The sequence below is a fragment of the Gouania willdenowi genome, chromosome 5 (genome assembly GCF_900634775.1).
Source record: "Gouania willdenowi chromosome 5, fGouWil2.1, whole genome shotgun sequence".
Classification (NCBI taxonomy): Eukaryota; Metazoa; Chordata; class Actinopteri; order Blenniiformes; family Gobiesocidae; genus Gouania; species Gouania willdenowi.
In genome coordinates, this window is record NC_041048.1 from 40,385,252 (window position 1) to 40,412,703 (window position 27,452).

The window sequence follows — 27,452 nt, forward strand, 5'->3', positions numbered from 1 at the left end:
GTGGATATTATGTTGAAGGTTTAAATGTATGTAACCAATTGTTTAATAATACATGGATCAGTTTTTCTCATCCCTACTGTTGCTGAATATTGTTCTTTGTTTAAATAACAAAACTTGATCAAGTCTTTTCTAACACTTCTAACATATCGGTATCGTATCGGAAGTGAAAAAGTTGTACTGGGACATCCCTAGTAGTAAGTAAGTAACTGTGTGTGTTTTTAGTGTAATTTTGTGTATTTTGTTGTTGTCTGTTCTTTTTATATTTCAGCATATTTTCATTAATTTTCCTCTCTTTCTCAAGTACCCCCTTTAGTGCCATTGCGTGCCCCTAGGGCTACACGTACCCCCATTTGAGAAGTTTTAATGAGAACGACCATTAATACAGTCTGCTACACATCATTAGGTCTAACCTTGGATCAAATCTCCTACAGTGAGAGGCAGCAAACCTCCCGTGCTGCTGTCTGACAGTAAAAGACTCCTCTCTGTCACTCATTATAACAGTGAGCATGTTCACTATCTGTTCATTGGTGGGAGGTTGTTCAGTTGTTTTCTGTCTCGTTTACTGTCGTCTGTTTCTCAGCATCTCATGGACATGTTTTCATGTCTGTTGTCAAAGTGTAAAACTCACTTCACGTTGATCTCAGGTCGACCAAAACCAGAAAAATCTGCATATTGTGCCCTACTTTACTCTTCACTTTGTGTTTTGATGTTATTTTTTGTGTTTTTTTGAACTTTTTTGTGTTTTTGGATATTTTTCTGTTATTCTGTGTATTTTTTGTTGCTGTTTTGTGTGTTTTATTGTCATTGTGTGAGTTTATGAGGTCATTTATTTATTTATTTGTATTATAGTTGTTATTATTAGTTGTTATATATAGTTATTATTTTGTTCAATTACATTTCTTCTGACTTTGTGTTTTTGTTGTTTTGTATATTTTTCTTGTTATTCGTGTATTTTTTCGTCATTCTCTGTATTTTTGTTGTGTGTTTTTACTATTTTTTTTTTATTTTTCAATTAATTTTCTATATTTTATTAGTGATTTGTTGGGGTTTTTTTGGAGTAATTTTGTGTATTTTTGTTTTCCTTTTCAATCTCATTTACAAGGCAGAGAGCAAAAGCTTATTTTCAGTCCATCCTTTCCCTCCATACACTTGTTATTAATACCATAAATACATATATATGTGTGTGTGTGTATACGTATATACTGTATATGCTGGTTATTTCTTCCATCACTCTGTCTGTGACCTTGATTCTTATAAACACTGTAACTAGGAATGAAAGTTGATAGATGGACTCATTACTTGCATATGAAAACCAGATTTATTTTTTAAAGGAAACTGTTCTTCAAATGTCTTTGGTGGGAAAACTAAATATTTAGGCAACATGGGACAGAAGATGAGAATGGATAAAACACTGAAACAGAATCACGTACAAAGAAGACAAGAATCAGACCGTACGGAAACATGTGTGAGAATGAATTAATCTGTGATATTAATCATACTGGAGAACATGAACTCAAATTAGGATTATTATCATTTTGGCTCTAGTACTAGTAGATTAAGAACCAGGTTTAGGGGCAATTACATTTTTCAAATACAATTACGCCTTTAATTAAACACGTTCCATAACAACTCAATTACGATGACCAGCAGTATTTCCATTACAATTATAATTTTTCCCTTGATAGTTGAATATAATTACATTCTGAATTACAAAAAATCAATACAATTACTGAGCCTTTAATAAATAAAATGTGCTAGCTGAAAGAAAAAAAACATTAAAAATATTATCTATCTTTGAATTAGTTTCTCATTTCTCACTTATTAACTACATACAGTATCTGTAAGATATAGAACTGTAACATTGACAGTTTTTATAGAATTTCCATGCCAATTACAATTACAAAGTCAATTATCTGAACTCAATTACAATACAATACAACAGCAACATATTTTTTCCAATTACAATTGCACTAGTAGTTTTGCTATAATTGTAATTAATTATCAGTTACACTGTTAAAATTATAATTGACCCCAACCCTGCTAAGAACTGCCTACTAGTAGAACTATTAAAGCTTTACGTTTTCACTAAATATATAAATTATGTGTTATTAGTTCTACTAGTAGCACCACATGATCATCTAGTAGTAGTATAGTGCACTACTAGTGGAATTTGTTTTACTAGTAAAACAAAAATCTCCCTAGCTGTACTAGTAAAGCCAAAACATTCACTAGTATATCATAAAAATGTTTAATTTAAATGAAGTAGAAACAATAATAAATCCCTGAATGGTTGTAAGATTTTTAAAAGCCAATGGCAAGCCTGGATGTGGTTTTCCCCGTCCCCCTTATTAGCATATAATGCTAACTTAATGTAGTTATGTAATCCAAATGTGAATAGTAAGTTTACCTATGGTTGATTTAAAATATATGCTCAAACGTCTTTCTCTAAGACAGAAGAGATGATGTAAGAAATATTTTAGTGAAGAATCAATGACTTCCTGTCAGAGTGGAGAAAAAAGTGATGCGGCAAAGCAAACCCACAGGAGGACGAAGAGAGAAGGAAAACCAGTCGTCATCTCAAACGCTAATTTTAACTCTGGAGCAGCATCAATGTGAGTTTGTGTTTTCAGTCAAAGACGCTTTAAATTGTTTCAAATACCCAATTACAAACGATGAACGTTGAATTTACAGAAGGTTGGATTGTTGCACAGAGCTGGTATGAGTTCATGTCTGCTGCAGTAAATTATTGTGCTATGACAGACAATGTCAGAACCATAAATATCCTGACATTGATTGAAAAGGAAAACAATTTTCTTTCATACTATATAAAAATATCTGACTCTTATTTTCCTTTTGACTTTTACGGTCACGCGTTTGTTTCTCAGTTTTTTCCTTTTTTAAAAAATGGAGCAGATCAAACTTGCAGGATTCAAAACTCAATATGAAGTTCTCCTGAGAACCTCCACAAACAAACAGGTGTTAACAGACAGTTAAATATTATGGTTTGGATACAGGGATGGACTGGGACCAGAATTCAACCCAGAGACACCATGATAACGCTGTTATTAAGTCAGTGATGGTCAACATGTGGCTTTTTATGTCTTAATGTCAATTATTATTCCCCAAAAAACCTTACTTTTTTACCTCTTTATACCTATTTTCTTTGGCCATTTTGTAACTTCCTTTGTCCCATTTTTATCCCTTTTTCAAAAAGCTTTAGTTAAATTTTTCCAATAAATATCTCTTTTTTTGTCAATTCTTGCAAGTTCTTTCTGACACTTTTATCCAATGTTTGTCCATTTTTAAGAAAAAACTAAATTGGCCACTTTTCATCCAAATAAGACAACTTTTGCCTAATAAATGTAACTTTTTTCTCTACATTTTGTCTCTTTTTGTTTCACATTTTTGCCCTTTTTCACTTTTGTTTGCCACCCCCTGGTTCCTCTTGATTTGCCCATTTTTGATGATGATGATTTGTCATTGCACATGTAAAGCAACAATATTACATTTCAGTTCCATCCTGTCCAAGAAAACATGAAAAGACCATCACACATAACAATTGTAACATAAGGGTACAGGAGTGGGAGAACCGTGGTTCGCCACCAGGGCAGCGCCCCTTATTTAGATGATAAATGGGACGACAACAATGGGTTGAAGAAAAGGTTAAAAAGGCAAAAACCAAACTAAGCCCTTGTAGAGAGGGGCAAAGATGAAAAAATACAACAGCACGTTGGCACAGGGGATGGGTCGTTAGGATGGGTAGTTCACAGGTCAGCTACAGTACGGCGCACCTCCTGCTGCCTCTGCAGGGAGAGAGGAGGCGTTGGAGCCAGAGGAGGCGGTGACAAAGACAGGATATGTAGTGATGTAGGAGGAGTGAAAGTGTTTGTTGAGATAAGCCTGTTTACTCAGACTCTGCTGCTGACTCACACAGTGCGTCTCAAATGCCAATGAGGTGGGACGGCGAGATGACCTCAAGAGTTTGTTGGCAGAGCCCGATCCAGGTGTACATGGAAAATGAGGGAGAGGTCAAAGCGTTGAATCAGCATTCCTTCCTTGGCAGGCTGTTCACTCAGGGGGAATAGAGAAGGTGTTTTGAGACAGGCTGGCCATAACATGACTGCCAGTCCTACTGTTCCTGGTCAGCTCGATCAATCATCCAATAGTGTGGCCATTTCCTCTGAAACAAACTCTCCACTCCTCTTGAGATGCGTTCACACCGAACGCGACTGGAGTGACTGAAGCGATTAGATTACATTCAAATCAATGAAAATGACGCAACCTCAAGTAATCTCTGCTCAAACGACCGACGTGACTTGTGCAATTTGAAGTTGAAAAATCTGAACTTTTTAAGCGACTTCAAGCGACAAATCCCTCGTCCTTCACTGTCTGTAGAGCGAAGGCTGCAGCCCCTCCCTGTTCCCTCCCACTACAGTGCAGACGGCTGCAGCGAAGGGCTGTACAACTTCCTCAATTTATCAGGGCAAAATTAAAGCAGTTAACTCCTTAAAAACTACAGTAACTACTGATCATTACACATTCTGAGTGAATTCATCCTTTAATAACTCTGTAAGTTGATCATTTAAACTGTAAAAGCGGAGCAAGAAGGAAAAGAAGTGATCAATCCTCTCTCTCTTTCTCTCTACCCTGTCACCAGCTACACACACACACACACACACACACACGAGTGTGTCACACACGTCACTCAGTCATATTAAGGAAGGTTGTGGTCATTATACAGGGTGGATTAAAGAATGAATAAAATATTGTTTTATCCTGTTCTTCTCCGTGTTATTATCACATTATAAAAAAGTTTAAAAATAGCAGGAATTAGTGCTGGTCTCGAACGGTCTTGACGGAAAATCCCGAGTCCGGGCAGCCCGAGTCTGAGACAAGACCGAGTCAAAATGCTTCAGAGTCCGAGACGAGACCAAGACCTTTAAGATTTGCTCTCGAGACCAAGACCGGTCTCGACTACCACAACACTAGTGAACGCACCTTTAAAGTTCACCACAGTGGAATAATCCATCTGAGAATTCTGAGAGAGTTCAGAGAGTTTGGCTCCTGTGGTCGATGACTGCGGCTTCTAATAGTGCTGCCAACGTAATCCATATTTGCGATAAATCAGGAAAATGCCAGATCTAATCTGCAGAAGACCTGATATAAATTCCAATCTGGTGGTGGACGTCTTCCACGTCCTCAGGACTTGCGGACTCTCCCATTGCCCGTCCATCTAGTAGAGAAATTTGAAAAAAGACCAGATAACCAATTCCATGATTTGATTCAGGATCAGGATGTTGATGGAGGCTCCTCTTAGATTAAAACAAGACAAAAACCAAACAAAAGAGCAGCAAGCAGGGAAAGGAGGGAGCTTGGCCAGTCTTCACTGCTTTTTTTGCCACATTTTTGCCACTTTTGGACCATGTTGGCCACCTATTCTGATGTCTGCCTCCACTCGCGGACCGGACCGGCCCACCAGGTCGATGCCCGGTATGCCAGTTGGCCAGCACACCCTAGTTTGGATGTAAATTCTAAACTGTTTTTTATCAATTTTGTGCAGAGACGAGCGATATTGTCTGCCATGGTTTGCCATTGAGAGTCATATCGATTAATATCGTTACCAGATTTTCCACCAATAACAAACATCCGATATGTGCTGTTGTTGACACATTTCAGAAATAAATATGGCAATTTGAGGATGTTTTAGGGGGAATAAATCCAGTGGGACGTCATATTAAAAGTAGAGTTAATTCCATAGAGATATACAATCCAACTTAAAGTTAAGTTGCAGGGGGAACAGTTAGTGTCTGGATTTTAAATCATGGCCTTTTATTCTGGTTTAAACTGGGTTATTAATAATCTGTCATTAATTAGTCACTTTCCTGCAGTCATTCCAGTAGCCTTGGGACATCGTTTCATACCTAGAGAATACAGACTCTGGCAGTTTATCCTACGAAAACTTTTCTGTCGCAGTGATTTGACTTTATATAATTACTCCCTCCCTGTATGTGAGAAACTAAGAACTAATATCCCACACAGGTGGGACGTCGGGCGGTTGTAACTGTGCAATCTGCACATCTAATAGGACCACAGCTGGGGTTGAATATATTATCACAGCCATGGATGGAATGAGAGGAATCACTGACTGAGTGGGGTCGATTAACAGGGCCTAGAAAACCACTCCAATCCAGTTCAGGAACCAATATTGTCATACAAGCAAATATCATCAACAGGAGGAAGATGTGGACGTGTGTGTGTGACCTTGGTAGTTGTGTGCTTCTAATGCAGACATGATGCATGAAACTGGTGGCCTCTGGGCTAATTTTGTGTGGCCCTTAAACAGAATACACAAAATGACAGACAGATAACATGAATGAAAAGCAGAAATAAACCAGGTGATCCTGAAAAATATACAAAATTACAGAAAAACGCACAAAAAAAACAAAATACACAAAAAAAATACAAAAAAATGACTCTAAAATACACAAAACCACTACAAAAACACAGAGAAGTAACTGAAAAATGTACAAAAAAACTGTAAAAACACACAAAAGTTCTTGAAAAAGACAATGCAACAAAAATACAGATAATGACAGAAAAATGTACAAAACGACAACAAAATACACCATAACAGCACAAATATACAAAATGACTCAAAGAAAAAAAAAAACTCACAAAAGAATTACAAAACTACGACAAAAAAAAAAGCGAAAACACAGCAGAAAACAACAAACATACAGAGGACAGAAAAATACACAAAATGACAACTAAAAATCAAATCATATCAACAGAAAAAAATACACAAAATCACTCCAAAAATACACAAAAGTGAATGAAATATGAACAAAAAACACAGAAAAGGTTCCCAAAAAAACAAACACAACAACAACAATTCCAGAAAAATATTTAAATAAACTGACAACTGATTACATCCAAACTAAAGGAATTAAAAACATACTTGGCTTTGGCTCTTAAATGGAGAGCTGGGTTTCTCATTAGTTTTAGTTTATTTAAAGTTAAATAACACACACGAGTGAATCATGACTTTATAATGAGCCGACCAATGAGAGTAAGGTTAACTTAGCCACACTTAAAAAGGAGTCTGTGACCTGCTCATTCTAGCTCTCGTCCTTCAAAATAAAGCCCTGAGCGCTAAAGTCAGACAGATTAACATAAACTCCCACACAGAGCACAACTGTTTAGTGATGCAGAAGTAAAAAATGAGCATCTACTGCTCTCACATTTTTAACAATATTCAGTGAGTGTGGTTGGCACATCTGCATAATGTATTAATATTCCATAGATAATGGAGAAGAAAAAAGCTAATTAAGACGTTTCCTTAATCACTGCTTTGTTAGTGACATTAGAATACAAGGCAACATCTAAGCCATTATCACAGAAATGTGTTGAGAAGTCACTTAGGCTGAATTTTTTAGGATTAAAAACACTTTAATGCATCCGTCCAAGTCCCACAATGCAATGCATGAATAATTTCCAACAACGTGAATAAAGCGAGTGTTTTACAGTGGAGATGAAAACAAACTTTTGAGAGGCAAATCAAAACTTTTCCTTCTTTCTTTCTTTTCTTGCAAATGATCTTTTATTTATTGATCTATGAGGCCTACACGATACGTCTCTATGTGATTAAAAATAAAAAGATCAGCTAACACAGCTTTAATAAAACCTTGGTTTTCAAAGTTACTTTAATCTTTTAATATGTTTTTTTTTTTGGCTCCTTTGAGTCTAAAAGTGTTTCTCTTTTATTAAGAAAAAAAACTAATTCTCCAGATGCAGTGTGAAATGAACATCAGCGTGTTCAGTGTAACACCTCCGACATTTTTCAGTCTTTGAAAAAGTAAGAATTCCAATGATGGTATTGTCTGTCAATAGAGTATGTGCTCTTGTTTTAGTTTACTAAAACAAATGCATTATTTTGTTTGTATAACTCCTTTCCTGTGATGTCACACACTTTGTATTATTCAGAGTGTTTTTCCCCTGCAGGGCCACATGTGCTCAGGATTGAAACGGTCGTTCACAAATGTGCTTCACTGACTGTCGTTGGTACAAAATGTGATCAGTGACCACAGAAAGTATGAGTCAAAAGTGTAGAATCACCTACTGAGTGTCAAAATAAACCAAATAGAACAAGAATCAGACGGTTTGTAAAGCGGTTAGAGCAGAAATGTGCAATAAGACTGAATATCCAAACGTGTGGACAAATGTAAAGTCTGGATATACTGTATTTCTGTTGTGGGTGTAAAATGATGGACTGGTCTCAGTTATGGCCTAAGTCAGACATGGGCAACAGGTGGCTCAGGGACCACATGCGACCCACGGCCTAATTTTGTGCGGCCCCTAAAGTACAAATGCACAAAATGACTCCAAAAAAACAAACAAACTACAAAAATACAACCAACACATACAAAGTGGGAGAAAAGACAACGAAAATACACAATTACTTCAAAAACACACAAAGGGGAATTCATAAACACACAATGACAACAAAAACACAAAAATGACACGCAAAGAATGCTCTGGCAGGCTCTGCCCCAAATGAATCTCTGATATTCTTACTCATGTATAACATGATTGGTATTTTATTTGAAAAATAATCTTTCAAAATATTTTGTAATGATAACGACGACACCTATAACAGTGAGTGAACAATACTGATTCATTATCCAGGATTAAAGAAAACAAAATGAAACATGCAGAAAAAAAAAGACTTGACAATGAATATGTGTGAAATAACTGGGTCATCTCAGTGAACTGGGTCTATTTCTCATGTGAGTTTTCTCTTCACTTTTCTCCAGTCGTTCCAAATCTGTACAAAGACTCATTAGTATCCAAAGGACATAAATCATCAGCGTGCTGCGGATAGGATGCTTTTCAGGACACGCAATGACCCGTTTCTGTCCAATCAGTGGAAACAAACAAGTACCTTAAACACTGACTGTGTGTGTGTGTGTGTGTGTGTGTGTTGAAACTCAAAATAAACCATCACTAAACACCTTCCTTTTCACAAACCTTGGATGCGTTCACACCAGCACACAGAGAACAGAACATGTAATAAGTGTGTTAATGAATTCCAGCTCAGTTCCATATAATTACGGAGGAAAAGAACTGAAAATTCCTAATGGATTTTTTTTTTATTTTTTTCATGTCACAATGATTATTCCAATCCAATCAGTGTGTAACAATTACATGGAAGTGAGTAGATGTGCATGAATCAAATGGGTTGCTTCAGATTTTAGTTTAGATTTCAGATAAGAGATATTAAAAGTGAAAGAAAACCCTAATGGAAAAGAAAATTATATCAATTTATTTCACAAATAAAGTAGATTTACCAGGTCCGGAACAGAACGACGCGATCACAGCAAGTATACAGGCGTAGCTGAGGTACGGCATCCACGATACAACGTCCTGGAGGGAACAAAGAGAGTTGTTTTTTTAAATATAGATTTTTAGAGACAGTGCCCATTGATGAACATATGTAAAATAATAACATATTGTAAATGCACCAGAGTTCGCAAAAACTGCTAATTTGCAGGTCACAAAACAAACACTATTCACAAGGCTTCAAGCACATACTGTAAATTCAACACAATCAGTCAGTCAACAATACAGTGACTCGTACACTGTGTTACCAGTGAATGAGTTATTTGGAAAGTGCACAAAGTAAAACAAAAAAAAACAAACTACTCACAATTAGGGGTGAGAACCTCTGGGTACCTCACGATACGATACGCGATACAAAGCTCACGATAACGATTATCTCACGGTATGCCGATACTACAATTATCGATATATTGGTCAGAAATGAATCTACGATCATTTATGACATAACAAGAAAAAAAAAAAACATTAAGAGAAAAATATAATTTTTATTTAATGTCTCTGAAAGACAATAAATTGAAAAAAGTGTTCTATGAACAGTGACACTATTTTAGTACAACATTTTTGTAAATAAGTGTCAACATACCAATGTAAATGAATAATTTTCTCTAATAGTGCTTTATGTAAACAATAAATAGGGTCTTTATTACCAGTGACACCATTATAGTGAAATATTCCAGTGAACAATATATTGATTCCTTCAACAAACAATGACAACATTTCTGTGAAGACGTACCTGCACATTTTAATGTTTACTGCTGTGTAAACACAATGTAAACATTAAATACTACGTTGGGAGAGGCTGAGGTACAATTCTGGTTGAAACAGTGTTTGCTCATGAGTGACTCTACCAAGGTCGTCACGCAGTCTGAGTCAGTGACCTAGATTCTGACGGGCCACATTTTTTGGCTCGACTACACTCGCTTAAATCCCCAGGTGAGAAGAAAGTAGACGGTAGAGAGTCTGATGACCGAACATGACCTACAAGCTGAGCTGAGAACTAATGGAAAAACACTTTTTAATGGAAAGCCATTGAAGCAGTTTGATATCAGTAGCTAGGTGTCAATTCCCCTTGGAAATGCGAAAAAATCTAAATAACGCAGTATAAATGGTAATGGTAATGGAAACACCTACATTTTGAAAAAAAACATTCAAATATTGCAAAAAATGTTTTTTACGCTTTCATGAGGAGGTTTTTCAGACGTTTTGATACTGAAATATGAAACACCTTTTCCTCAAAAACACATCACAGGACGTGACGTACCTGGTCACATGACCACTTCTCTCCGAGTCAACATGACGTAGTATGTGTAGACAAAAGGAGACCGGGACATTTATTAGCATTATACTTGAAAAAACTATCACGGCCACGTTAGACGTGAAACAACAAAGGAATACAAAGTGTTCTAAGGAGGTTCTGAGCGTCCGTCCTCCTGCAGAGAAGTCTCGCAGGATGAGATTTCACGGGAGTTACAAAGCTCCTGCTCAAAGCACAATTACACTTTGTCAACATTTAGAATTATCGCTTTTATTTCTTCTGTAATGGAAACCCAGCTAGGGATATCAATCATAGTTAAGCTGTACTAGTATTCATAATTTGGAGTGTCTGTGCTCAGTTTAACTACACTGGAATGTCGGGTCTTGAACAATACTCAAGGCTGAATGACATCAAACTAAACCCAGGTCGTACGCAGGGGCGGTCCGAGCAGAAGGAGAGCCACCGAGCCTGATCTAAACTCCCTCGAGCTGCAGCTCATTAAGGGATAAAAGTAGACACCCGAGATATTGCAGCATGCCATCCCCTGCCTACAAAAAACAAAAGCATGAAACCTGATATTATAATACGCGTTGTGAGCAGACAACAGAAAACTGATAGACTAAAACAAGAGAGGAAGTTGAGAGGAACAAATGTCTATGTTAATGATCATCTGACAAAAAAGAAATGCCGATATTGCCAGACAAGCTTGAATCATGAGAAAACACGGTTTGATACAATCAACATGGACATACTGTATAACTATGAAGTCTAGATAAAAGTGAATGGATGAGAGGAGGCCAAAATACTGACCATCAAAGACATCGCAGATGTATGAAAGAAACCAGGAGATCATTAAATATAGACAAATAAATCATGACAAAATATCCCATGACAAGTCATAACACCTGCAAAATAGAATATTTTTTACAACACACAGAACAACTCTATACTATACTGAAGAACAGAAATATAGTAACAGCAGGAAGAATATCAATCATACATTTCATACTGTCTAACACATTTAAACAAACAATTTACAGCAATAGCTATTTCTGAAACCTGGCTTAGCCTGAAACAAACAACAACTGTTGATATAAAAGGCTGTGAAATATTTTCTGTCAATAGAAACAAAAGAAAAGATGGTGGAGTTGCTCTATACATTTATAAAAATTGGAGAAGTAAAAATATGGAAAGTATGTCATTGGTAGTAGATAATATAATGGAATGTGTAACTGCAGAAATACAAACACAAAATGATAAAACATATAATAATAATAAGCTGTGTATAAAGTAAATAAGAAGACAATGTTTGTGAGGACTTTAATATTGATCTATTGAATCCACAGGAGCAAAGAAACACCTCTGAATTCATAAATTCAATGTACAGTTTAGGTCAATGCCCATCTATCACACAGTCATCTAGAATCACAACACACACTGCCACATTATTATTTCTACAAATGTAATTAACAAGAAAGTAAATAGTGGATTGCTTATAAATGACACAACTGACCATCTGCCAGTGTTTGTAATTAACAAAAGACACGGGCTGTGGATATAAAATGATTAGACATAAAACTGAACACGTAATTTATTCATTTAAATTACATCTTGTGAGCCATGAATGGAGTAAAATCTATGTGAAAGATGAAGCATATGATACATTTTTGTCTATAATAACTGCTCTTCATGATAAATACTGTCCTCTGGTAAAGAAAGTAGCCAGAAAGCTGCTGAAAATGCTTGGCTTACAAGAGAAATATTGAATTCATGTAAGAAAAAAAAACTTATTATATAAAGATTTTTTTAAAGAATAAAACAAATGAAGCAGAACTCAATTATAAGATGTATAAAAATAAACTGAAAAGAATCATAAGAGGCAGCAAAAGGACTTACTACAGTAATTTACTGGAAATAACGTTAAATACACATGGAAACTATTGAATGAAATGACTAGAAACAGAGCTGGAAAAACACAATATCTAAAGCATTTCCTAACCTCCAAGAACAGGACAATAAATGATATGACCTTAGCTTCAAAGGAATTTAATGAGCATTTTGTCAGTGTTGGTTCTGCTTTAGCAAGAAATATTATGAGCTCAGGTGATAGAAAAATATACTTGTTACTGAAACCATGTTTTTAAAAAGAACACATGAAGAAGAAATGACTGATATTGTGAAAAGTTTTAAGGGTAAAAAAATCCACAGATTGTGATGGTATTGACATGACATTGATTAAGCAAATAATTGACTGCGTGGTAAAAATCCTTCACACTTATACTGTATATGTAATAAATCTCTGCAAACTGGTCATTTTTCAAGATGGCTACCAGTGCTATTAGATGGTTATCATATAACCAAAAAATGTGTGGATCGGGCCAATCAAGGTGACAGCGGAAATGTCTGGTTCGCCCAAGTCGGAATATGTGCATCCCTCCCAGGTAGAGTCAGGACTGCGCCTGCTAGAAGTGAAACACTCAATCGCGGTGCAAAAAATTGCTTATTTTGTTAAAAAATGTGGCACCACCAGACGTGTTTTCCCCCCCAAGTCCGAATAAGTGGTTTGTTTTCAGCTAGAGGCTAAATTGCGCCCGTAGGAAGCCGCGGAAGTTTGTTTTTTTCCTGCGCCAGGTGTAACCTCGGTCAATAGGAGAAAGCAGTATCAAAGTGGCTCCCTTTTGCTCATACTCCTCTGAGGTTACCCCTGGTGCAGGAAAACACCAACCTTCCACGGCCTCAGGAGGACCAGACCTTTCTGCTGACACCTTGTTTGGCCATCCAAGCATTTTTGGATTTTTTGAGGCAATGACTGTTTTTCCTCTAGCGGGCGCAGTTCTAACTCTGCCCAGGAGGGATGCACATATTTGGACTCGAGCGGACCAGACCATTCCATTGATACCTAGTTTGGCCCAATCCGAGCATTTTTTGAATAGTAATGGCAGCCATCTTGAAAAATGGCTGCCATACTGAATTTTTGAGTGGCCATCGCCTTTTTCCAAAATAGTGGCCCTTAAAGAGGATTTGTGCCAAATGTCATGCTTTTATACCAAAGTAAATGATTGTTTTACTAATCTGCTACACTTAGAACTATAGAACTCAGTTTTGGAGCAGGTTGAGTGTTTACCCTTTAATCTGCTGACGTCAACGTCAGAAGGACGTTGAAAGTAATGAAATAAAACATGTACTGGCTATAAGAACCTATTCAAGTTGGTTGCAACACGTGAATAACCAGAAAAGAAAAAGAATTGTGACGTATATGTGCTCAATTTTGGTTTACTAGTGAAGCGAAAGGTGTCACTAGTTAGCATTATATGCTAATAATGCAAAATAAACTCAGGCTTGTCATTGGCTTTTTATACAGTATTCCAACCAATCAGTGAGCTGGATTACCCTCCTTAACCTTCCTACTTCATTTACATTAGCTCTACTAGTACTACCACGCTTTTGGCTTTACTAGTAGCAGTAGACTAAAAATATTCTACTGTACTACTAGTGAGATATTTTGTGTGTACTAGTACTTAGTACTAGTAAACACAAAATGTTTTAATAGTAAAAGCAAAATCATCTGCTAGAAGACAATTTTGTGTCACTAGTACTAGTAAAGCTTTGAATTTTCACTAGTAAAATATTTTAAACCAACTGTAGTACGAGTAACACAAAATTGTAGATGATTTTTCTCTACTAATAAGGTCTACTTGTGCACAAATGCACCAAGAACTGTTAATAATTGAACATATTTGGTTTTCTAGTACAACTAGCAAAATCAAAATATCACTAGTAGTACTAGTAGACTTTTTTCTACTAGTACTAGTAAGGCTAAAATATCCACTAGTAGTACTAGTAGACCTAATGCAAATAAAGTAGGAGGGATTATAACCAAATCCAGCTCCTTGATTGGTTGTATTGGTTTCAAAAGCTAGTGTTGTGTTCAAGACCACACTATCCGAGACCAGAATGCACCGAGACCAAGACAAGACCGAGACTTCCGGGAGCCGAGACCGAGTCAAGACCATAAACAATTTTTTTATTTTAATTTAAAAAAATATATAAATAGATAAAATTCTGACAAGGTTCGACAGTTAAATAACATTCTCTCTTTAATTCCACTTTATTTTAAATACATTTGACGGACAAAAAATGTACTAAAATATTAAAACTACTACTGCTACTGATAAATTCACAATTATTCTACATATTTGAAAACAATATTTTTACGTCAGCTGAATGTACAGCAAGTGTTTAAAAGCATTTCTGCCAAGAAATAATGATTCTTTATTCTGATTCTTTGAGTTGTGCAGGTCAACAGGTCACAGATTTCACAAGATCATTTTTTAGTTTGAAAAAGCCTTTACACAGGTTATTTTTATTCATTCATTTAGTTGATATAGTTTAATTTGGTTGCTGTAATGTAACTAGAATATAAAATTAACAAAGGTTTCCAGCTGTAACTTGTAAGGGCAAAATTGGTTAATTATGTTTACAAATACATTTATTCATACAGTATATTTCCTCATAGACCTTATTCTTTTTAAGGCTTTAAGTTGAGACTTTTCATTTCTGTTGTCTCATGTTTTCTGCTCTCTTCTGGAGGTCAGCCACATTCTTCCCAAAACACATCTTATCCCTCAAGCTACACACAATGGCACCACACACACGCACATAGTCACACATACACATCCAATACACACATTCACACCATACACACGCACACACACTATCAAGGACAGATACCGGGTGACGCCATCTCCGAACAAACAGAACATCCTGACTTGACCTCCTCCCTGCCTTCTTCTTCGTATCTCTCGAGGTGGGGGTAGAACAGAAATGTGTGTGTAAAGTGTGATCTTTACACCTTGGCCCGGAGTCTTTTGACCATCCTTGTTGTGGGCTGCCTTTCATTCTTACAGGATGGAAGCTTCTTTTGTACTCTTTTCTTTTAGTTTTATAATAAATATTTTTTATATAAAATCATCACGCTTCGACTGGACTCCATCATTCAACCAGAGCAATAAATCATGTCTCCAAATGAGGTCAACCGCAAATTTGCCGTGACAAACTGTAAAAGTGAAACTTTCTGAAATAAAACAACAAACAAGTTGTCATCAGTCTAAAAAACTACAGGTAGATGTGAAACTAAATAAAACAAACTCAAACCCTGGAACAGTCATGTGATAAATCAATCAATAGTTATTGTTGAGAATTATTATTATTATTCTGATACAGTGGAAACAGAAACTATAAAAAATAGTTATATTGTGAACCTGTTTATATTGTGGGGAACATATTATATACATAAATGTAATTGGAGTCTAAAGCCACAAAAAAACACCACTTTAAAAAGAAAATAGACTAATATAAGACCTCTTTACAGTTATTTGACTCATTCTGCGCATGTGCAACTTGTGGCGATGACGCGTTGGTGACGACATAATCCAAGATGGTGGCAGCCTGGACTACACCCGACACTATTTAATAAAAGCCTTTAAAGACATAGATATAATGAAAAGAGTGGATGGACAGAGACATAAACATGCAGACTTTATAATATCATCAGTTTATCATTTTACCAGTTGTTAGAGCTACTGTCTTTACCAGGGAGATAATATTTATTACTGCTGATTGTTTTCTGGAGTTTTACTGGGATTTTAACCGGTGATTAGTTCATATCTCCCTTGCGCTCCGCGGTCCAAACTGACACCGTAGCCAGACACACACACACACACACACACACACACACACACACACACACACACACACACACACACACACACACACACACACACACACACACACACACACACAAACCAAAACACACACACACAAACACACACACTCACACACACACACACACACACACACACACACACACACACACACACACACACACACACACACACGTCACTCAGTCACATTAAGGAAGGTTGTGGTCATTATACAGGGTGGATTAAATAATGAATAGAGGATTGTTTTATCCTGTTCTTCTCCGTGTTATTATCACTTTATAAAAAAGTTTAAAAATAGCAGGAATTAGTGCTGGTCTACAACGGTCTTGACGGAAAATCCCGAGTCTGAGACGAGACCGAGTCAAAATGCTTCAGAGTCTGAGACGAGACCGAGACCTTTAAAATTTGGTCTCGAGACCGGTCTCGACTACTACAACACTATCAAAAGCCAAAGACAAGCATGAATTAGCATAGAATGTTTACTAGTAGCACTAGTGACACGTTTTGCTTTACTAGTAAAGTGCACTAATAAACCAAAATTGAAATTGTAGTCCAAATGTGAGCACTGGTAGTGACTGATGTCACTATGTCATACTTATGCTCAAATGACTCTCTATATCTTATACTTAAACTCTGACATGGAGAAAATAAAGCACTGCTTACCTGGAAATTAAGGAAGACTGTGAGTAAACTGAAGAAGATCGCCATCGCAGAAAATCCAAATATGAGAAGAGGCCTCCTTCCAATTTTTTCTATCACTAAACCCTGAACACAGAACAGAAACACAACAGATAGGAAGAGGTTAGCGATACTCATATGGTTATGGTGAACTCATCATAGTTTATTTTTTTTGCTTTATATTAAGTTAAGAAGTAGATCAAACTCAAATATCTGCTTCTGTTATTAAAATAATAATAATATGTTGTTGTCTAATTTGTTTCAAATTCAGGAAGACACAATGTCAGTGTTTTCTAACCAGAGGTACGTGTACCCTTAGGGGCACTTGAACACTTTGCGGGTGGTAATTGAAAATATTAATGACTTTATGTATGACACGATGTGATGACGCATTAAGTCAGTTTGTCTGTACAAAATCACTAATATGTTGAAGGTTACCAACCTTATTACCAAATATTCAAGCAAATATGATTCATATTTAGCCGTAAAATGTCAGAAAATGCAAGAAAGCTGCTCAGTTTTTGTTTCATCGGCAATTTCATCAAAAACCATTGAAAGACCAACATTGTTGAACCAGGCTCAGAGTTGGAAGCATTCTTAACTGCTTGGTGTTAGTGGACAGAAAGAAGGAGGAGAACAGAACATGATAGAGAGAAATAACAGGAGCAGAAATAAGTCCACACTCGTCCTCAGTCTGTCTCATAAATAATGTATGACAGTGACACAGAGTCAAGAGGTTAGTGATCGACACAACACCATCCATCATTCTACGGTCACTTCTTGCTCTCCACCCACAAGTGTCTTTCTGGATTATGGATGAAGTGCACACACATGTACACATGAGATGATTCCCAGTGGGACCTGAGAGGGCTCGAGAAGCTTCTACAAGGCAAAGCTCTCACAGTGTCACAGAGCTACAGTAGAAATGTAAAAAGGTCACAAGTGTTGGTTCAGAGTGTATGTCTATTCAGAGAGAAGATGAAGAGCAAAGTCTTTATTATTATTATGGGTTGCAGAAATACATTGAATATTAACAGTAAAAAAACTGCATTGGATGGTTTTAGAATCCACAACAAGCAAATAATGGAACAAATCACATTACATTTGAATTTAACTGCATCGGTTCTGCTCAATGCGGCGATGATTGTAAAGTTATGCTATGCTAAAATGAACAGCAACTTTTAGCATCAAACAAGGTTTAAAAAACATATGTGAGTTTATTTTATGTTTGACCAGATTTACGGTTAAATGTATATATATATATATATATATATATATAAATGTTAAAGGTCCATTAAATGTGAATGTTGAATGTTAAATGTTTATTTAAATCAAAATGTTAAATCAAAATCTAAATGTTAAATGTAAATGTTAAATCTATATCTAAATTGAAATGTAAAATGGTAAATGTAAATGTAAATGTTAATCTAAATCTAAATGTGAAAGGTTAAATCTAAATATAACCATTCAATGTAAATGTAAAATCTAAATGTAAATGTTCAATGTAAAATGTAAAATGTAAATGTAAATGTTAAATATAAATTTCAATATTAAATATAATGTCACTGGTGAAACTAAATATTATAGATGAATGTCAACACACTGTATGTATCACGCTGGCCCCTGTGGACACAAGACATTTATGTCCAAGAAGACACACACACACACACACAAAAAGCAAGAGCCATGGCTGAATATTTATGAGCCTGTCCTCCTGCCTTTACGTGTGTGTGTGTGCGTGCGTGCGTGCGTGCGTGCGTGTGTGTGTGCGTGTGTGTGTGTGTGTGTGTTTCACTGTGTATTTCTCCGGTTACATTGGCTAGCTGCGTGTGCAGGTTTTACCATCCATCACAAACAGCTGCACAAAGTGTACGACTTGCATAAGTCCCAGAGCGCTGTACTATTCTGTCTGAAGGTTAAAAGATTCTCCTAAAAAAAACTTTTATTCTGTAAGATTTGTGACAAGTAGTAAGGTACTGATAGAGTGCTAGTGTGTAATAAATGTGTAACGCTGCGGTAAACCTGTCCAAGGTGTGTACCCCCCCAATCACCCCATAAACACTTGTATTACCCTCACAGGGATTATGAGAAGGATTTATTAAAGTGAAAAAGTGACTTAGTTCTGCTTTAAAGTTCTACGTGTTGGTATCGTAGCCTGAGGTAGGACCAGAGTAGCCTTAACCTTCATAATAAAAGAAGTGCCTGATTAGCTCATTACAGAGCTAATTTCCTGTAGTTTTTACTGTAGGAGGAGTTTGAGATTCTTGCCAGGGGGGGCAAAAGAAAAGATAATTAAATATATAGATTTGTGCCAACCACAATATGTGTAACATATACAATAATACAAAATGATTAGTATCACAGTTGGTAATGTTGACTACAAAACTTGTGTCGAGGCGTCGTTTAATGTTGTAAATTCATGTTAAAATCTTTCTGCTTCATTTTTGTTGCAGTACCGTACATGAACTGCTGGCTGCAGTGTCGCGTCACCATTTACATGCAGAAGAAGGATTGCGCAACAGAAGAAGAACCAACCTAAAGTCTCAAAAGTTTGTGACCATTTGATGTTAAAATACTTTTTTTTGAGAAAATGATCCATAAGGCTGACACTGTCTTTAACTGATAAAAATAATCGTCTCCAGCAGCTTCACTTTTCTCAAATGCCACTAACATCGACATGTCTCTGAGTAATAATAAGAAAATAGTTTTCCAGGTGGTTTCTGCTATTTGAAAAATGACGTAAAAGTGCATTCTTTCATTACCAAATGAATGTGTCTGGTGTGGAGCCTTGGACTTTAATCTAATTTAAACTTTCATCAGGACTAAGCTGTATTTCCTCTGAAGCAGGCAATCTAAAAAGTGGCCAAAGAAGATTTTCACTTTTTAAGCCACAAATTGCAAAGTGAGGTCGATGGAAGGCTTTTCCTGCTGGTTATCTAACTGGAAACATGATGGTCTCCCACTTTCTTGCCAGGAAATGCACCCGTCAAGCTCAGCACTTAGTTTATTACATGGTTTTGGTTTGGCTGTGCCACTCTTCTATTCACATGTTAATATAATGACAGAAAAAGGTGGAAATGATACCTTTGACTGAGTCACATAAAAGTACGATTCCAGCAAAAATGTTTTTCCTGCTTCAGCTTTGACTGTTTCACAAAGTCTGTTCTAGTTTTTCTTTTCTTTTTGGGATAAAAAAACGAACCAAAACCTGTTTTGTGGAGAGCAATTTGCCTCTGGAAGGAACAATTACTGAGTCATGTCTGGTTCATAGTCGTATCATTTCCACAAGACGTACTGTAAACCATCCCTCGACTATCAAACAATTCATTGGTATTTTATGTGATTTAAAGGTTGAAATGGCCACCTGTTTTGATATCTCATGTAAACAATATTTTATCAACAATTTTGTAAAATGTGTGGATGATGTGGATTTCTTGTTTTTGCTCCAAAAAAAGTTTCCCAAAGTGCGTTACTATCACATTTCTGGTGTTTTCACTGGAGAAGAAACAAAATAATTCACAATTTTCTACTGGACTCCAAAGGGATGTAAAATATCTCGCAAATTTCCCACAGGAACTTAAATTCTGGAATTTTGACAATATTCAAAGATATTTCATGGGAATTATTTATTTAAATTAACCAGAAATGTATTTATTAAGTTATTTTAAATCAGCGTATCATATCCAAATAACAAATATTGGCATCCATGCAAAAATAATGTGTGAAATAACATTTATTTGGAAGTAGAACTCGAAAAAAATTGCAGGGTTTTTAGTTATATTTTTGTATAATATTTTTGTAATATGATGGAAGTTATTTTTACTATTGAATTGTTGGAACAAACCTAGTTTTTCCAAAATCCTGCTCAATCCTCAAATTATTTGACAGAATTTCCAGAAAAATGTTAATATTGCCATTACTTGTCACCTCATCAGTGCCTTATATATACTGTACACAATATACTGTACATGCTTTTATATCATGTATACATGGAAATACAAAGTAGCACCAATGTTGAAAGGTTCCATTCCCCACCTCTGCGGCCCACGTGAGACTAAAACTGAACTAAAACTAAAATGATGTAGAGCTTTGCCTCCATATCAGAGAGACATTGATTATCGACACTGAACACGTTTCTATTGCAAACAAACAGCAGCAGCAGCAGCTGTTTATGATGATAAACACTGAGTCAAAAGATTCGGAGACTTTATGCTTCATTGCGTCTGTCATATAGAAACTTTCTGCGCTGCCTCTTGAGATCAACTACAGTGTTTATCTACATAGTTCAGGCTCCAAACCTGGAATTACCTTCTGATGATTACCAGAGATGACACTTGCCATCGTCACGCTAGAAATGCAAAATCTGCTGAAGAATTAATGCCAGATTTGCCTGATTTCACTGAGTCATTTTTAACTAAAGCTGAAAGCTATTTTTTTTTACATTTTATTTAAACTTTTCTTGTTATTTTTCTGTGTTCTGATTGAGTTGTAGTGAAAATGGATTACACAAGTAAGTTGTTCAGGCTATATTATAATAAATCCTTTATTTGAAGAAGAACTTATTCTCACTCATCACATATTGATGTTCGGGGGGATTCCCTTGGGGTCAGCCCGTGGCAAATTGCCTTATTTCAAGATAGATTGTGGCTTTACAATTGTTTTTATTACATTTTTAGTGAGAAATGTATCCATAACTTATGGTTAGGGCGAGGGTTTGAAGTCATATTTTAAAAAGTTGTGGTGAAAAGCAGCTTACGGACCCTCAGCATCACCAAAGGGGTACAACGTGCCTTGATTACTGACGCTAAAGGATTGTTCCAGAATGTCAATATGTGACGAGTGAGACTGGGTTGCATCAAATGCCTGCAAGAAACTAAGAATATTTTCTGAACAATTTGAGCCCATTTTTGCTCATTTTTACCCTTTTTTTGCAACTAAACCAAACTTTCCATATTTTAACCCATTTTCATCACTTTTTCTTGCCATATTTTTGCTCCGTTTAATGCATTTTTGCGACATTACTCCCATTTCTGACACTTCTACAACACATTTAAATGCCTATTCTGCACATTTTTCCACCTTCAAGAAATGTTTAGCACCTATAAACCCTTTCACCACTTTTCCACCTAATGTCACATACAGTATGCTGACCCATTATTGTCACTTTTAACCTCTTTTCACCATTTTTCATGCTTATTATTGTCAATTTAACCACATTCACAATTTGCACTAATCATTCCTACTTTTTTCTGCCACTTTTAAGCCAATATTAACACTTTCAACCCTTTTTACCACTTTTTCTGTCTGTTTTTGGCCACTCTAGTTTGTAACATTTAACATATTTCTGTAGTTTTTAAAATCCTATTTCACCACCTTATCCACCATTATTGGTCACTTTTTAACTCAGTTTATCTGTGAATAAAACAATGATTTCCATCTTTAAGATGACTATAATAATAATAATAAATGTTCCTGGATAACAGTGGATATTATTCAGATGAATAAATAAATGTGGTTATCACAGATTCATAGAACAATAGACCATCATTTTACTGACTTTATGGATGGACCCCAAAAATCTCTCCCCTTTATTCCCCCTTATAGATGGTCCTGTCTCCACATGACTGTTCTATAATGTTCATGTCTATGTTCAACCACCTTCAGCTACACTGGGGGTCCCTGCTCTATGGGACCTTTATTTTGGGGCTCGTGTGCTCTTACACTCTCTTCTGTGACATCCAGCGTCACAGAGAAACTAACAACCATCAACAACATTGTAAAACAGGTGAAAGTGTTTGTTTTTTGGCAGCTTTGTGTAGCAGCGAGTATTAGTAATAGATTAAAGCTGAAACAACCCTGCGGCGCATTCATTGATCTTATTAACAAGCACACAGCAAGAGATCCAGGGATGAATTCAGTTTGAGTTTCCGACACAACAAGGAATAAAAAGCATTTCTGAGGCGAACGTCGATTCGTTTGAATATGATACCTATTAGAAGATGTTATTATTTCTCACTGAACGTCAAAGTTTTTGCGAGACTAAAAGAAAGAAGCTTGTCATAAGTTTCACATTGGTGAAATCCAAATAAAGTTGAACTTTTTAAGTTTAAAGCAAGTTTCTTATTTTACAGACGTATGTTTAATATATGAGACGGCAACAACATGTTAATATGTGATCAACTAGCCTTTGTTGAAGGATTAAAAAGCTATAAATGTGCATGACACTGCATTGAGAGCAGGAGCTTCTATAAAGTTCTCTGAAGTCACTCATCTGCTACTCTGTCACACAATGGAGTCTAACATCTACCATTAGCGTGAATGTATAAATGCTAAAACAGGAAGATAAGCACAGTCCATTAGCGACGTTGTTAAAAGGGAACCTGTCGTGAATCTTAATCATACGCTCCATTAAAGGATCATATGTAATCCTAGAGCAGGGGTCACCAACACGGTGCCCGAGGGCACCAGGTATCCCGCGTGAACCATGTGAGGAGCCCTCAGGAGCTCTAGTTACCAATGAGCTCCATCTAAAGTCTGGTTTAATTTTCAGGATTTAAACTCACAAAGATAGATATAAATATGATAAATATAAGATTATTATTATTATTTTCATGTTTGTTTGACCGTTCGCTGTTTAGACCGGACGGCCGCGGCTGTGTTGAAAGCAAACAGTGAAAAATCTCCGCGGATACAGAATTATAACACACATATCTCAAAACACGCCCTCACCACACATGAGGTATTTATAATAAAAATATACTAAATGAGTAAAATAACACCAAAAAACTAAACAATATTTATACAAAACAACAACAGAAATGCACAAAAATATACTGTACAAAAAGGCTCCAAAATGACTCCAAAAAATATACAATACAGAAAAACACGCCAAACAACAACAAAAATATGACAAAAACTCAAAATACACAAAACTAAATATTTATACAAAAAATACACAAAATGACAACAGAAATGTGCAAAACTACACTAAAAAAGATACAAAAATACACAAAATGACAAAACATACATTACAGCAAAATACACCAAACAAAAAAATAAATAAAATTAGTTAAAAAAAAAAAAAAACACATTTATCATGCTCATGTCCCATAGAATTAAACCAGGGAAAAAACACACACGCTGTTTTACTTTACACCTACCCTTAATAACACTACAGAGTACAGAGTATGTACACCTCTTTGTACATCCAACCTTCAAACACATACTCATTTGGCCATAATTGACAACTCTACTTAAGCTCCTCCCACTATATGAATACATACTTCCAACGGGCACTGTACTAGTTTTTAAAAACACAAGGTGGATTTTCTACAAAATTTAATGAAAATTAAACAGTTGTTTAAATAAAGTTTCATGTTGAAACCTCAACATTTTCTACCTTTTACTTTTTCACAAATAAATTTATTGAAATGTTCAATTTAAGGAAAAAACGTATTAAAAACACACAAATACAAAAACACGACAATAAAATAGAATCCCTCCCCCACCCTTAAACCCAGCCTTCACTCTATTACAACAAAGTTAGTTTCTACAAATCAAAGTCTTTTACCTATGGCGTAAAAAGGGAAACCAACTGTCTTTAAAAGGTAAGTACACCCCTGCCTTCTGCTGAGCTGCCACTAGGATGGAAATTCATAAAAAAAAACCTTGATTATGGGCGTGCTGTAGCAGTAAGACACACCCAGCTACTTTCAGCAACTGCCCCCTCCCATTTGTCCCTGCACACATATTTATAGGAGAGGCGGGCCAACAGTTAAAGCGATGACGCAGGGATTTCAAGGGCTTACCGTTCAACCAAGTAGCAAAATTCAGTTGTAATAGCCGGCGTTCAACCCTTAGTGACCATTATACCGAACATTTTACAGCTAAATCATTTTATTAAAATGTGAAGAGTGGGACTAGGATCAGTCAACAGCACTACATAATACCAAAATACATATATATATTCAGCAGAAAACAGTTTGTTTGGGGTGTACCTACTCTTTAAAGTCCTCAAGTTTTCCTTTGGCCATATAAGTCAGTTTCTCCAGTTACTGGACATTTAGTTTAATCCCAGCTCTGTCTGTGTCCTTCCATTTCAAAGCAATAACATATTTCGTCTGCACAAGGCAAGCAATGACAAGTTTCCTGTTCTCTGTATTGTATTTGAAGCTATTTGGAAAAAATGTGCAGTACTCAGAGTTTACCATCAATGGGCATTTCACATTCAATCAAACACAAAATGGCTGCACAAATTGCTTCCAATAGATTTGAAGTTCCTCACACTGCCACATCCAATAATAAAGTGTCCCCTTATCTTTACTACATTTCATACAGTTATCAGGGGTATTAGGGTTGAAATGATGGAGTTTCACTGGTGTGATATAGGTTTTAAACAACCACTTGTACTGAACTAATCGAAATCTTGTGTTGACAGTTTTTGTGCGAGTTATTCCACTCCTTTTCTGAAATGTTTCTATCTCACATCTCCAGACTTGTAAATATAAAAGACTACTTACTTTTGAAGCTGCAATCAAAATATTATAACATTTGGAAAGCAAGCCCCTGTTTTAATGATGGTCAACAGCCATATTCTCTATAGTAGACAATGGGTGATGCACAGACGACTTCAATAAAATGGTAACAAAACTCCTGACCTGCAGATACTTAATAAAAATGTTTCTTTAGAAAGTCATATTTGTTTGTCAACTGTTCAAAAGACATTAGAACTCCATCATTGTACAAATCCCCTGTTTTACACACTCCTTTATTCATCTACATTTTAAAGCCCATATCAGCGCGTACAAGTTTGTCACCCATTGCCCCAAATGTGTGACAGAGGACTCCCCATTCAAAACAATTGCGTTTTTTGTATTTTTTAGCAGTTGCTTAGTTTCAGATGAGTAAACATAGGATTTTAATGACAATTCTATCCAAGAAGGATTATCCTTAGGTGACAAATAGGAAGTAGCGACACATAATTGAGCTGCCCAGTATTACACCTTCATGTTAGGCAGTCTAACCACCCCTCGGTCGATAGGTATATACAGCAGAGAAAGGCGTATCCTGGGTCCTTTATTTCTATACCTTTCTAAGTTACTGTATGCCTTCCTTATTATCTTACCCTCTAATTAAAGTGAAATTAGAAAATGTCGGATTTAAGAAGTGCTTTTCTAACTGGTAGCCCTCCCAACTATACAGTACTTATGAAGTAGCTCAGTTTAGTCTGGTAACAAAGGTCCTTGTAGAGCAGCCAGGAGAAGAAACTTTCGTCGTATGGAAGACACTATTGCCGCCATTTTGTTCAATCTACTTCATCAAGTCCACTTTAATTAGTGGCCCCCAGGCCAGAACCGGCACACTCGAGCCATATGTCTGGCCCGCACCTACCCTGACACTACTACTACCCTACCAAAAAAAATTCAGCCAAAAATGCCCCAAAAAAGGTCATTTTTGGTTTTTGGACAAAACAATTTTATTTCACCACAGCAACGCGATTGAAACAGGAAATCCCGCGGTTATTATGTGTGTGTAGGAGGTCACGTCTATGACAGAAACAGTTTCCTCCTTTTTCCCTTTCAAACAGAGACAAAGAGACTGTTCGTTCTCCCCCCACTGCTCCTGAAAGCACATGGCCTTTGTGCTCTACTGTTCTCCAAGAATTAACAATGAAACATCCTAAAAGCAGACACACATTTCTGATAAAAGTTTGAAATGTATTTTTCTACACTGTCAATAACTGTTTTATTCACAGGAAATCAAGGACATTCCTAGAATAAGATCATATAATTGTTTTTACAGTAAAAGTGTTCCTAAACAATATCTTTCATTAACTTTGCATAAAGTTTATCATGTTTGGTGCCAGAATAACTAGGAAAATATGATCTCTGCTTTCGTCTCGTGTTGAAAGTTATAATCTAACTGGTTTCTGAGTTATATTCATATTTCTTGTCCCAAAATGTTTCTCATTCATTCATCTCTTATCACACATATATGATAGCCACAACCCACAAAACATCCAAAGCAATCTAATTGGCTCCCGAAAACACGTCGACCAATAGAATCGCTTAGACCACGATAAAACCGAAGCGCAAAATTCAAATCATTGGATTTCGGTGGTGCTGGCGCTCCGGCCCCACTGCAGTGTACGTTATTCTCGTTTGTCAACTTTTATTTTCTTTGTAACCTCAAAGTGTTTTCTTTCATTAGACCTTTTATATAAAGCACACTGCGCTGAAGAAGTCCATGCAAGGTCAGTTCTCGACTTGTGGTGAAGAACACAAGTCAGAACCAGTGGAAACCTGCTGACTAAACAAGCTGTGAAACACGCTGAACAAGGAACAGGGCCATCGGTCCTATCACAAGCCAGAACCAAGCTTTTCTCCTCAGACTTTTCT

The 27,452-nt window shown here is 36.3% G+C and overlaps 1 protein-coding gene across 2 annotated transcripts in view; it reads right to left on the reverse strand.

Moving 5' to 3' along the window:
- Positions 1–27,452, reverse strand: part of slc2a9l2 (solute carrier family 2 member 9, like 2) — a 204,598-nt gene that overhangs the window by 76,866 nt on the left and 100,280 nt on the right. For both annotated transcript variants that reach the window (XM_028446776.1, XM_028446777.1), the window contains 2 exons: positions 17,041–17,142; positions 9,348–9,423 (listed from right to left, as the gene is read on the reverse strand). In XM_028446776.1, coding sequence (XP_028302577.1) covers positions 9,348–9,423; positions 17,041–17,142 — 178 coding nt within the window. The remainder of the gene's footprint in view (positions 1–9,347; positions 9,424–17,040; positions 17,143–27,452) is intronic.